Below are 13,967 nucleotides of genomic sequence, written 5' to 3' on the forward strand. Positions count from 1 at the left end.
TTTTGGCTTGTAGCTTGTTGCTTTTTTTTTTTATTGGTTCCTGGCAAGGGGGAGCAAGTAGGGGCAAGGGGGGGCGGGGAGAGTCACGGGTGCACAGTGGGCCCACCACAGTCCCAGACTGCACGCCGGGGGGGGGGGGGGGAATCTAGTTACAGAGTGTTGGGGTTCTTAGGGATTGGCTTGTTTTGAAATGGGATTAGCTTGATTTTTAGCTTCTTGTGAAAATCGGGGTGCATATTTACCGCGTGAAAGTTGGCAACTGTGAACGCCACTAACCTTTTCCTTGATGGCCCTTCTTCAAAATCTGAAGAACTAACATCATTGCTAGTTGAGGACACTTGCGATGCATCGTCCTTCTCGTTCTCTGACTGTTCTGATCCTGGTCCTAATCCCTTCGATGGGCCATTAGTGAGAAGTCCTGCAAGGGTGAGACAAAAACAGTACAGAATGTTCAAAATATGCATTAATAATACTGAACAGGCCAGGAGAAAGTTCACACAGGATACCAATAGCAAACACAAGGCTACAAAACTCCTTCCTTGCAAAAATGAGCATCCCTGGTAATAAGAACGTAAGAACAGCCCTACTGGGTCAGACCAAAGGTCTATCTAGCCCAGTATCCTGTCTTCCAACAGTGGCCAGTGCCAGATGCCCCAGAAGGAATGAACAGAACAGGTAATCAAGTGATTCATCCCCGTCGCTCATTTCCAGCTTCTGGCAAACAGAGGCTAGGGACACCATTCCTGCCCATCCTGGCTAATAGCCATTGATGGACCCATCCTCCATGAATTTATCTAATTCTTCCTTTTGTTTGTTTTAAACCTACTGCCTATTAATTTAATTTGGTGACCCCTAGTTCTTGTGTTATGAGAAGTAGTAAACAACACTTCCTTATTTACTTTCTCTACACCAGTCATGATTTTATAGACCTCAATCATATCTCCCCTTAGCCATCTCTTTTCCAAGCTGAAAAGTCCCAGTCTTATTAATCTCTCCTCATACGGAAGCCGTTCCATACCCCTAATCATTTCTGTTGCCCTTTTTTGAACCTTTTCCAATTCCAATATATCTTTTTTTGAGATGTGGCAACCACATCTGCACACAGTATTCAAGATGTGGGCGTACCATGGATTTATATAGAGGCAATATGATAGTTATCTATCCCTTAATGATTCCCAGCATTCTTCTGGTCATGATTTTTCACAGAGGTACTCCAGTTAGAAACTGATGAACCTGCAGATCTTTAGCTTAGTGGAGAACTGCAAACGTCCATTCCAAATCAGTGTACAAAGGGTGAAGAAAAGTGCTTGGGGATCACAGTGAAAATCTTTTCTCATCCCTTAAAAAATGGCATAATTTTAGCGGCATAATCTCATCTCTGTATTACAGAATTTATACAAGTTACTGTAACTGGCATTAATAGGGGTCATTTGCATAAATCTCTGCATCAATATAAAAATTAATTATGTGGACAATTTCTATTTCTTCTCTTCATTCTGCTGCTTCCAACCATTGCAATTTATGATGTGTTAAGCACTGTAAATCCCAAAGGTGTGGTAACATAAGGTTTGTTTCCCTTGACTCTCCTATTTGTCTAGCCAGGCCCCACTCAGCTATAATAGCTGCAGATGATGAGAGAAAGCTACACAAAATAGGAGTGAATATATCACAACCACCTTTCCCCTCTGTGACTTCCTATCTCCACTTGAAGAGCACCGTAGGCAGCAGAGCTACATAGGTGGAAAAGGGCATTTAGCCCTACATATATAGATTACCAAATGTTGCATATCTTACTCACATAAGAACAGCAGCATTTTACCTAACAATTGATGCTGAGAAGCACCAGTAGAACAGCAGCACACTAAAACCATTCACACTTACAGTTAAACTTGTGACAGATATTTTTTCAATATCGCTGCAGAAATTCCAGTTTTGACTGTGAGAATACCACCCCTTGTTCCAAGCCAACAAAATACTCCTGCAGATGGCATGAGCAGTTTTGTGTCAGAGATTTGTCTCTACCAGGCAACTGCTAGTAGCACTCTCTTCCCTCACTCCCTCTAACCACCCTGTCCTCACTTTCATTTTAGCCTCCTGCTTGATTCTCTTTTTGTCTCCCTCCAAGGCACGCCAAGCAGCAGCAATCTCTACTGTGTAGCAGCACTAATGGTTACATAATAACAGTAGTTCAAAACTAATCACAAACATTGTATGATCATAGTCCATTTGACACTGCCATTACCAGGAAAGCATTGTGCAGCACTATCAATACAATGATCACACTCCTTAGTGTTCAACTGTGCACATCTTCAAAGCAGCTTCTGAGAGTAAATAGACTATCAGGAAGGAACTTTCATCCCCATGCAGCCTGCTGTATACGAACAGGCATTGAGGTGGGAAAAGGCCCTCTACTCTCTTTTGCCCATTTAGTCAGTGCTCCCATTGACACTGTGTGATGGTATGACACATCATCTCTTATTAGATTCTCAAACATTTTGGGACTTCTGACTCCACTCTAGCAGCTCTAGCTGGCCCTTTCAAAACAACCTAATTCAAGGGCTCCCTTATACCACCACCTGCCTTGTCTTCAAAGTCTGTACTTAGTCATTACATTTTAGATTGCACTACATTTCTCTTGACTTGGAGTCAAAAGCAAATACATGGTGGCTACAGTTGGAGAGTTGCAGAGGTAGGTGTTTGTGAGAGAGAGAGAGAGAGATTTTTTTAAACACTACTTTTTAACATCCCTTAGAAAAACAGAAGCCTGAATTTCACTGTAGGGAAAAATAAAGTAAGATTAAAAAAAAAAAAAAAAAGTACCAAAGAAAAAATTAAATGAAGTTAAGTTTAAGATGTGTTTAACGCCCTGACTAACTAGTCTGCAAGGCAGACACAGCACAGAAATAAGTTAAATGACTGTTTAAATTTTCACTTCCCTTTTGTTAATAAATCCCCTTAAATATTTCCTGGGTCACTGAAGGTCTCAAACTGAAGGACATCAACAAGTGCCAGAAATCTCATTGCAACTCATGACACCTCTATAGCATTCGTGATGTCAAAAAATGATGCATTTTGGGCTTCCTTCAGGAAGATTCAAGAGGATGTCATATGGAGGAGAAAATATTTTAAAACCTTAATTAGATTTTATTTACATGCAGAATATCCTCACTGGAGACATTCAGCACAGAAGTATGGCTTTAACTCAGTTTCAATTTTTGCTTTGCATTTTAACTTTAAAATGCTAATGATAAAATTTACAGTCTGTAAACTCCAAAGAAGTCTAAATTAAACATATCATTTGGGGCCCGATTTTCAGTAAGTTAACCATTACGAAAGAATTCAACTAGTTTTTCCAAAAGCAATATTTATTCTGGAGAGATGCCATACGTCAATACCAGCAACCTGAAGTGTTGGAGTCAAGAAAAATCACCTCGTGGGCTGTCAGCTCACTTGCATTTGGAAGGTGATTTCCATTCCTCCTCCCACCCTGCCAAACCATTATTGTATTTGGAAGGTGACTATAAGTTTCCCTATTAGAAAAAAAATATTGGTTCTCCTATTATTCCAACAAACCCCATTTATACAATGTTCTTTATCATAAAAAAAACCAAACAAAACAAAAAAAAAACAGTACATCAGATAACCAATGTTAGCGAATGTAAACAAAACACCTTGAATTAAAACCTGAAATGAATCAAAGCCAGAGCAGCTATAGCTGAAGTATAAAACTGCTAAGTAAACTGACCATCACATTCTGCATCTCCTTAAGCATACAGTGATCCGGTCTGAAAGTGACAAAAGGCATAGAGGACTGTGGCAAGGTCCACAACTGTCAGGAAAAGATAATATACTCCTAGCAAAGTGCAGAGGGAAAACAACACTCAAATACAGTTCTGTTTGGAAAATTGCTCTAGCGGTGGTATTGTGGAGTTTATTGCCTCTTGGTGATTTCTGTATCAGTTTACACACAAAAGGATGCACTTTTTCTCTCCTCTTCTAATTGCTGGCCTTGCAATCTCAGACCCAAGCCTGCACGAGGCACACTCAAAGTCTTTGGACGAGCCTGCAGGTGGTTGATTAACAAGGTCCACTAGAGTCTAGAATCTTTTTTGTGGGAGGCAAGTTTTCACTGACCTCAAATCTAATCCATTTTCTATTAACTTTATGCTGTGAGTTGGAGCAAAGGTGGATTTTTCTGTTTATTTTGAGGCCCAGAGTAGCAAAGAGCCTTGGGAATTATGTGGATGGAGCTGGTCACTTGCTATGATTATTTCCCTCAGATGAGCCAACTGTCAAGGTATAGGTAGATCTGAATACCTTGCCATCCCACTTATGCTACCACAACGGCCATGCCCTTAAAGACCAAAGGGCAGGACCCTGTCTTGGTAGTGAATCTCTCCTACCAGGAATCTGAGGTATTTCAGGTATGCTGAGCATACAAACAGGTGGAAATAGGCCTCTTGAAGGTTGAGAGTCACAAACTAGAGTTAAGGGGATTACAGAGACCAGACTCATCATCCTGAACTTGAAATGACAGATGAACTTGTTGAGGCCCTGAAGGCACCAATACGCTTTCTTTTTTAAAATTAGAAAATTATGAGAGTAGAACCCCTTGCTCCTGAACTCTAAGGGCACTTTCTCCACTGCTCCAAGTTACAAAAGGGGCTCCTGTTTCAATAGTGTCATGTGAGAAGAGTTCCTGAGGAGGGATAGGGAAGGGGGGGGGAGGGGGGCAGGATAGAAAGGACCTAAAACTATATGCAATACCGTTTGCTGACAAAGTAAGATGCACTGGTTCTTGTTGATTCCCGCCCAGGCCTCCTGAAAAAAAGACCAAAAAGAGTTGCCAAAAAAAAGGGGGTGAAGGAGAATGGGTACAGATCCTCTGTAGGTTTTGCCAGGCTCTCAGTGGTGTTAAACCTGCTGCTAAGAGGAAGACGCAGAGTGCATAGCAGCTGAGGAAGTGGCAGGAGGGTCACCAGCTCAAATCTGTTTCTTCCTCACTGATTCCAGTTCCCTCTATGGGTTACAGTACTATGGGCAGAGGGCACTGTCTGAAGCGGCTATGAGGCCTGGCTTGCTTTTTCCTTGGGGCTGAAGTGTACAAGTCCAAAAAGCACACGATAGCCAGAGAGTCTTTTAACAAATGGAGGGCCTCATTGGTCTTGGAGTTGAAGAGGTCACAGAGCTTGAAGGGACGATCCTCCATAACTGTTTAAACATCCCTGGGTAACCCCAGTGCCTGGAGCCAGGCGGAGCTTCGCATCACCACAGACATGGCCAGGGTGCGTGCAGCAGTGTCTGCTTAAACTTTCATGCAGGTTGCATCTATCAGTTGCCCCTCAAGCATATCTATCATGAGTGATGTTAGCACAAGATGTGATTAGAAATCCTCAAAGCCCTCAGGAGGGACTTGGCACATCTATCCATTCTCTGGAATGTGGCTGGTAGTGATGCTTGAGCCTGCCACAATTATTTTGCAATGACACATTGAGTGGAGGTCTTCATCAAGCTGTCTACAGTGACCGCCAGACCCTTTCTTAGTGCTCAGTATAAGCAAGGGTTAAATCAGCTTAAGTGAGTCTACACTAGGGATTTGCACCATTTGAACTGGATTGGTTTTAAAAATCAATCTAGTTAAACCATTGCACTTTTCTAGTATAGACAAGACCTAATTTATACAGAGACCACAAATAAGCATATCAGATCAGAAGTGTTGAGGAGTAGGGGTGAAATCAGTTCAGTGACAAACCAATGTGAAATGGGGGAAAGCTATTGGAAGAATTTGGGTTTTGTTTTTAAAATGCATTTAAGATGACAAGCTTTCACATATTTTTCATCACTAAAGTGACTGGGCACTGAAGCAGCCATGGACACATCTAAATAGATCGTAGTGGCAGAATGCTAGCCAAAAAAGTGGTTTTGAGAAGGGATTTTTATAATGTTTCTAGAACTCTTTATATGCATTTCTCATCCTACTTCAAATAAGGCATCTGGAAGTGAAGTTTCCCATTCTGTCTCCCAACAGGACAGTGACATAGTAAAGATTTCTGTGCACTTCACTTCATTGCACTGAGAAAGCTTGGAAGGTTGAAATAGATGCATCTGTGTTTCCAGCCCAGTGCCTGCGGTCACAAGCAGCTGACAAGAGCGATTGTGATATAGCATTAATAACAGTCAACAACGAATAACGCAAGCCAAATCTATTAAGAGCATAAATTGACCTAGACAATTGTGACATAGGGAAATTTTGCCACAATTATATTCATAATCTTCAACATGGGGTGAACAGTTAACACTCTGGAAAGAGGAGATTACAGTCCTTCTGCTGTCTAGCTCTGCACGAGAATATGAAGAATTATAAATAGTATCCTCATTTTTCTTGCTCACACATGCACACATACTCTTTCTTGTAAAGACATTTTAAGCAACATTACAAACCGAAAATAATCTAGGTTGGTAGTGAGGCCTCGTCTCCAACGTAGTTTTTTTTTTTGTTTTGTTTTTAAATTAAATTATCAGAGTTACAAATATTGGGGTGGGGGGTTTACATACAATGCAACTTTCTTACCACATTATATTATTCCACAATCATATAATAGTATTGTAATTCTAAATACACAACAGATTTTGATTATGTAGGCACAGCTCAGGGCTCCTATTGATCTGTGGGATACAACAGCTGTCCAGGATTTTAGCTGTGCGGTTTTAGAAGTGTACAGTAAGTCACTTGGAAAGAAGAGTCATTTACTTCATTCTCTTTTCATTATCACTTACAGGAAAACTGCATATAAAAAGCTTAGTGTGACAGTAATGCTACAAATGCGAATATTAAAGTAAATAAACAAATTATTGTTATCACATAACTACGTCCATCTGAACATAGAATATACTCAAATTAAACTCTTAAGTCTACCCCAAGGGGCCCATTTCTGACCTCAGATTACTGTAGGTACATACAACTACAACAGACTCATATGCGAATAGCATTGTATGAGGCCAAAAATGAGTCCCAGATATACAATGTGGAGAAACAAAGTTATTATGAAACCTTAACATATTAGTAAACTACTGAAGTCAAGATTAGAAATACATTTTATATAATATACACTATATTTACAATTAAGGTGACATTACCCTCAAAAACAAATTAAAGACCAGTCAAAAATTTGTGGAGTCTAAACTATTTGGCTTTGTTTTTTCAGCCTGAGACACATTTCACTTATCAGTTTATGATGAGCTAGTTTTATCCACAAGTTTACTTGCAGTAAGTTTTCTTTACTGAACAGACCTCTTCTCTTTTCCATTAGTATAAGACAAACAGATGTAACTGAAATGTGATTAGAATAAGGATCTCATTCTTCCTTACTCTAAAGACACACAGCTACCAAAACCAAACAACAGCCCTTATGTACATGTGACCATTTATTACCATACATCTGGTAGGTAGGTTAAAAAAAAAAAAAAAAAAATCATGAACCCTTTAATACCAAGTTAAAATATTCCAATCTCTCTAAAATACTTATAACAGTTTTCACTAATAAGTGTATTGTATAGAGCTACCGTATTTAGCTGTTGTACACCTATGCACAAATGATAATTTAGTTTTATTGAGCAAATGCCATCAGTCACCTTGTGACAGCATGACAAGGTATCACATTACATATTAAACAGACAACAAGCTTAAAAAAATAAGGCTCATGGTTGTCTTAGAGACTAAAAAACTATGCTTTCAAAGAAATAGAACAACAATTTTAAAAATACATTTTTCTCTGGAATAAAATTCTGTCCTTGTGTCTAGTGTATTTATCATCGACTTCACAGTGAACAAAATGCTCTGCTAGCCTCCAGTGATAATCTAATCTAAAGCTACAATAGTATCCTACAATTATGCCTCATTCTGAAGGTTTGTATTTAAAGTCAACATCTATGCCACCCAGGCTCCGTGTTGCCACCATAAGAGTACCTAATGGTACCCAGACTTTTCAGATGACAAGCCACTGGACATTACGTTGATTATGGTACGCATATGCATATGTATGCAGTAGTATTGTTATGCCAAAAACTGTTAGCAAATAGCTTTTACAGTTTTCATAAATGAAAAGAACAGTGCTTTTATATGTAGATATACATTATTACTATGGAAGCCAAGCATGAATGACCTTACAGCACAAGATGTTTTTGTCAGCCTGTCAAAAGAAGAGCTCACCAAAGAGAATTAGTTTAATAAAGCAGGTTGAGGGAAGCTGTTTACCCCCAGCCAAGACTGCTATAGGATTGATCAACTCAACAAAAACATTCATGTGCTTTCATTGTATGGGATGTTATATGTTGTGTTATATTTTGTACATGAACATAGATGGTGCCAATAGGTGTGTCTGAGTAAGTGAAATTAAATAATTTCTTTGTTTCAACCTCAAGATTAAATATTTGTTTAGGATTTTTTGGGTGTTAAATTGATCAGCATCTGAGAAGTATTAGTATCAGTCATTCATGGACCTCTGCAACCAATGGTAAGGAAAAATATTCCAGCCTCCTAGTATGCATGGTAGGCCTGAGCCTTACTAGGGGGAGGGGAAAGCGGAAGGAGACTGGCAGTGGGGTAGGAGTGAGAGAATAGAACAACATTTGAGGAAAAACACATTCTACCACCCCAGTAGCTGTAGTTCGGCATCCGGAAGCTCTCTTCACTAAATCTACGGTTTTATTTCATTAGATTTATACACAAACCTATTAAAAGGGGCACCTATCCCTTGGCATAGGCACTCCTCAACCATTCTTAAGCACATAACCATAAAATAGACCACTCCTGTAACTTCTTCCAACCTTTAATCCACAAACCCACAATAAGTCAGCAGCAAAAAAACACATGATCAAGATATTTAGGATCTCACAAAAGAGCCTTCCAATTTCCTCACAAGTAGGGGCAAAGAAAAGGGCCCTGCAGCAAGTCTGGAAGGTCTAGAGTAATCTTGGGCTCTTGTGAATCAAGTAGGATAGGGGGTGCAAGACCCAAAGCTAACAGGAACCCACAGAGAAAACCTTGCCAGTTGTTCCCTCTCTTTTGGAGGAAAGAGGCTCCAACTACAGTGCCTCCACTGACTGCAACTGTGGCCTCATGGAATCAGGATAGGGGGCAGCTTTTGTGACAAGCAGGTACCAGGCCATTTAGGGTATGTCTACACTGCAATTAGACGCCTGTGGCTGGCCCACACCAGCTGGCTTGGGCTCGTGGGGCTGTTTCATTGCAGTGTAGATTTCTGGGCCTGGGCTGGAATCAGGGCTCTGGGACTCTATCACCTTGCAGGGTCCTACAGCCAGGCTCCAACCTGAGCCCAGAAATCTAAACTGCAATGAAACAGCCCCACATGAGCCTGAGTCAGCTGGCACAGACCAGCCACGGGTGTCTAATTGAAGTGGAGATATATGCTTAAAGCCTTCATAAACCTTTAATAGGCTCACAGGCCAAGTGGAACCACAGTGCATTTTCACAGTACCATAAATGATTAAAACACTGTTTTTTTATATTGGTGGGGAAATGTGCCCAATACTATCTTCTTATTGCCAATGTTGAAATACACCTTAATTGTTGTGATTAGCCTACACCCACAATTCATCCTGGAATGGTGAGTCCCCCATCTCTCTTTTGGGCCTAGACCTACACCAACCAGGAAGCTTCAGAGGACAGCGAGGCCTCTATGGGAAAGGTAGCAGCTACTCATTACAAATGTCTACTCCCTGCTTTGGTGGCAGGAAGAGGGGAGAGGAACTTTGAATCTCCAAGTCTGAAAATACCTAACTGGTTTGTACCTCACGTTGGTTTTCTGGCTGGACAGAATGGTATTATGTTGCCCATAGTGAACAAATGTCTTTTTGATTGGTAGCTATGCCCAAGGACATCTGTCCTCCAATGAAGACTACTCTTGCTACATCTCCTATTTATAACAACAAACAAACTGGCAATTGAGTTAAATGCATATTTTATTCAAAACTATTCACGTGCACACAAACGCACACAAAAAGCAAGGTCACAGTAGACACACAGGTTTTATCCCTTGCAGTTAAGGTACATATGCAACAGAAAAATAAGTGGTTTTAACAGCTGATAAAGAAACAAAAATACTCAAAAGCCTGAATGAGGTTTTTTTCTTTTTTGAAAAATAAATTCTGCTTGTTTTTTACATTAGAAACACCAGCTCCTCTTTATCCTGATTTTGCTGGACAATTTTGTGGATGACTGGAGGACTAGTAGGATGGCATCACAAGTAACAGGCAATTAAGACCACTGAGAGGGAAAAGCATTTTTACTCACACTGTTTAAAAATCTTTTGTTTCCTCAATATTTTAACTCAAACTCCTAACCAACATTTTGGAGAAAAGGTGTGTGTTATTGATTCAGCATCCCAAATCCTTAAAGTCAAGGGCTGAGAGAGCTTCCAATTTACAGAACAGGAAGCAGACATGAGCTGGCAGAGAGGACTGATATCCCAATACATCTAAAGTAAAAAAGTATTTCAGACCTTCTTTATACATCATGAAGCAGCACAAATAAGGACACATTTTCCCCTTTGCAGGTTACTTTTACAGTTCCATTTAATCTATAAATCATACTTGCCAACTGGTTATAATTTGCTAGCCGTCTCGGGGTTTAGTCAGTTATTTTACGCCCTGGTTCCTTAAAAATTGCTTTTAGCCTCACCTGAACTAGCTTAACATTGTAACACAGTGGTTTTCCACTTGTGGTCCGCAAATCCCTAGGGGTCCGCAAACCATGTCTAAGATTTCCAAAGAGATCTGCACCTCTATTCAAAAAAAATTTAGGGGTCTGCAAACGAAAAAAAGGTGGAAAACTACTGATATAACAGAATGAGTTACCATTAAGGACAGGTAGCCAAAGGCAGAACACACCTGATCCTCAAATATCCATCCCCTGATGGAGGAACTAAAACAGATCAGCAAAATCTAAGACAGCGTAGCTGTTTTTAGGTGCCATGTGGAATAGTTAAGCCTATAAATAAAATGCATCTCTGGACAACTGCTATCCCATGGGGTAGAAGGGACAAAGTAACTAAATGCTTCTCTGTAAGTGAAAAGGGACTGGGGAAGTCAGTAGAAGAAATACTACAAAGCAAGAGTCTGACGACTGGAGGAAGCAAGCAAATGAATGAGCAGGTAAAAAGATAGGGTACACATAGGGTGACCAGATGTCCCGATTTTATAGGGACAGTCCCAATTTTTGGGTCTTTTTCTTATATAGGTTCCTATTACTCCCCACCCCCGTCCCGATTTTTCACACTTGCTGTTTCGTCACCCTAGGTACTGCCTCACCACTAGGGATGAATATTTTATAGCCTTGAGAAGGAAATGCCTGAACACACCAAAACCCTTACGCTACAGATGAAACCCAAATGCATAACGGTTGGGGGAAGGGGGCATTTCTTATGAGTGGCAGTTTTCTAAGGACCGTTTACAGGCCCTATCATTTCCAAACAGCATATCTGCACCAAGCTGGAGAGCTACAACAAAGCAGCAGTCTCGTAAACATTTCTTATATATAAGTGATGATGGGTTATACAAATAGGGCTGCACTTATCTCAACAGACAAAAATCACAAAGGCCAATTTCTCCAACAAGAGCCATCTTCACAGACTAGAAAAATGTGTCCTTGGCATTTCAGAGAAGGCCAAGAGCATTCATCTGAAAGGCCACTGGAATAGTCCTCCTCAGAACTGTATCACTGCAGGGGTGAAGTCTGTAAAGCTACTTGCAATTCTCTGCTCTGGCTGTGCAGAACTGGCACCAAGAAGTGCAGATTTAGCACAGCAGAAAGACTGCAGCCAACCAGTTCAGCAATACAAGTTAATATGATGTGGAAGGGAATCATCTGTAGCAAGAGAAGGTATCCAAAATTATATATTTCAAGAAGTATGCCAGGTTAAATTAATAACAGAGGACTCAACACAAAAGGATATAGATACAGATACAGATATATATATTTGGGGAGAAGAAGGAAGAAAGCTAGCAAAGCATTAGCTCAGGATCAGAAAGAAAGAATCCTAGCAACAGAATACACTTTGAAAAAGAGGGCAAAGGTGTCAGAAAGACCTTTTGGGGAGGTTATTCTCCATTTAATTATCTGTAATTCTGCCTGTGTGAGACAAAAAAAGAAGCCATGAAAGGCAAATGCTGAATGACATATTTCCAATTGTATAGCCTCATTTGATATTGTAATGTGTTTCATTGAGGATTTGTCTTTCATGTTTTTTTGCCAAGAGCATGGGCAGCTCTCCAGACAGACTGAAGAAATGTTTTTCCAGTGTGACACATGCTTTGAAGATCACCCTTACTGTAGTAACACATGACCCAGTAATGTAGTGCTGACCCTCCCCCACAATGAATGTATGAATATCCATTTAAAAGCCTCTTAATTGCAGATATTTTGTTATATGAATTTTCAGTTGAAGACCAAAAAATAAAAGGCTTGCATAGAAATTCTACTCTGTCCTAGAAACTGGTGGGTTAAATGTTCCACACAAGAAGACGCAAGTTGCTGCCAATACAACTGACATTTGAGGGGGACAGTTCTAATTAATTTCACTCACATTTTTAAAACTTCTTAAGGTAATCTGTTGACAAAGTAAAAGTCTATCCAGCAAACCTTGATGGTTAATTGTTGCATTTAGTGGAAACATGTGTGTTATTTTTCTTGATGTACCACTTTCTACCAAATGTTTGAATTATGAACCCATGAGGTTTATTGCTCTAACTTTAGAACAATTAATATTTTTAATTCAATTTCTCACTAACCTTAGAAATCAAGCTATATTTACTTCTACATAATTACCTTCAAAATAAAGGGTGAAAAAGAGGGAGAGAAAACAGGGGATGCACAAACAAGCCGTTTTCTAGAGATTAGAATTCCCCTTCCCTCCTCACCTGGAAAGGGCCTCTGAGCCTGGTTAACCTCCTTTCCAAAATCCTTGAAGGCCCTGCTATGTAATGATCCCACCCTTCTCTCTAAGAAGAGTTGGATGTGGCTCTCTCTGGAACTCAACAATAAACATAACTGCTTGCATTGGCTGGGAGGAAGAATGGCTCATTGCCAAACACATGGCTCCCGCCTACACACATCAAGGGATGAGCATATTTTGCACAGTGCAAAGTTTCCAATTCCCTGCCAGAGGGGGAGCTTAGACATCAGTTTTGAACCCCAATGCTGTGTTGCCACTAGACAAGCAGGCCAGCATGCTAAACTCTCCTAACAAATAGGAGTAAAGAAAGGAAGGATGTTGTGAGTGTTTCGTGTGTTTCTCAATAAAGTTTTGTAGTCATTGATTTCCTGAAGCATTAAGCCAGCCTTTTGTCTATAATGGTGTGTTTATTTTATCTTCCTAAAGTTGTAAAGGCAACTTTTTTCAGGACGAATGTAACAGCCACTCCTTCACAGGGAGTGAACATTTCACTTGGCAGAAACAACTATCCAGAGCAGAGGCATTAATTTCCCTCCTTCAGAGGCAGCAACTGCTCCTCAACTACAGAAAAACTGCTTTTTAGACCGTGCCAGTGCCGGAGATCAAACAGTAGATTTAATTGAATTATCTGCAACTGCACTATTTGCAGCTTGCCTCCGCCCTTCCAAGATAAAGACTATCCTTAATTTTTTAAAAAGGGCATCAGTAAAAGTAATAGAACCATTCAAGCATACCCTTGTCTCATGAGTTACAAAAAGTAAACTGATAGAAGTCTATTTACTATGGTGATGAACATATATAAAACTCTATAGATCCACAGCTAAATGCTGAGTATCTTAGCTTGTCTCCTGTTATGTATACTTACCATCTTCCAACTCTCTCCTAGAATCCCTACAACACTGATTCTCCCCTCAATCAAAACCACAAAATTGCTAAAAAAAACAAAACAAAACAACAACAACAAAACAACCTGTTAGGTAAATTGAAGGGACTGAA

General features: G+C 40.1%; 1 protein-coding gene across 2 annotated transcripts in view; it reads right to left on the reverse strand.

Moving 5' to 3' along the window:
• JARID2 (jumonji and AT-rich interaction domain containing 2) overlaps positions 1-13,967 on the reverse strand; it is a 295,836-nt gene that overhangs the window by 129,327 nt on the left and 152,542 nt on the right. For both annotated transcript variants that reach the window (XM_026660367.2, XM_026660359.2), the window contains exon 3: positions 277-418. In XM_026660367.2, the coding sequence (XP_026516152.1) occupies positions 277-418 (142 nt within the window). The remainder of the gene's footprint in view (positions 1-276; positions 419-13,967) is intronic.

This window comes from Terrapene carolina, unplaced genomic scaffold (genome assembly GCF_002925995.2).
Source record: "Terrapene carolina triunguis isolate 2854851 unplaced genomic scaffold, T_m_triunguis-2.0 Scaffold58, whole genome shotgun sequence".
In the NCBI taxonomy this organism is placed as follows: domain Eukaryota; kingdom Metazoa; phylum Chordata; order Testudines; family Emydidae; genus Terrapene; species Terrapene triunguis.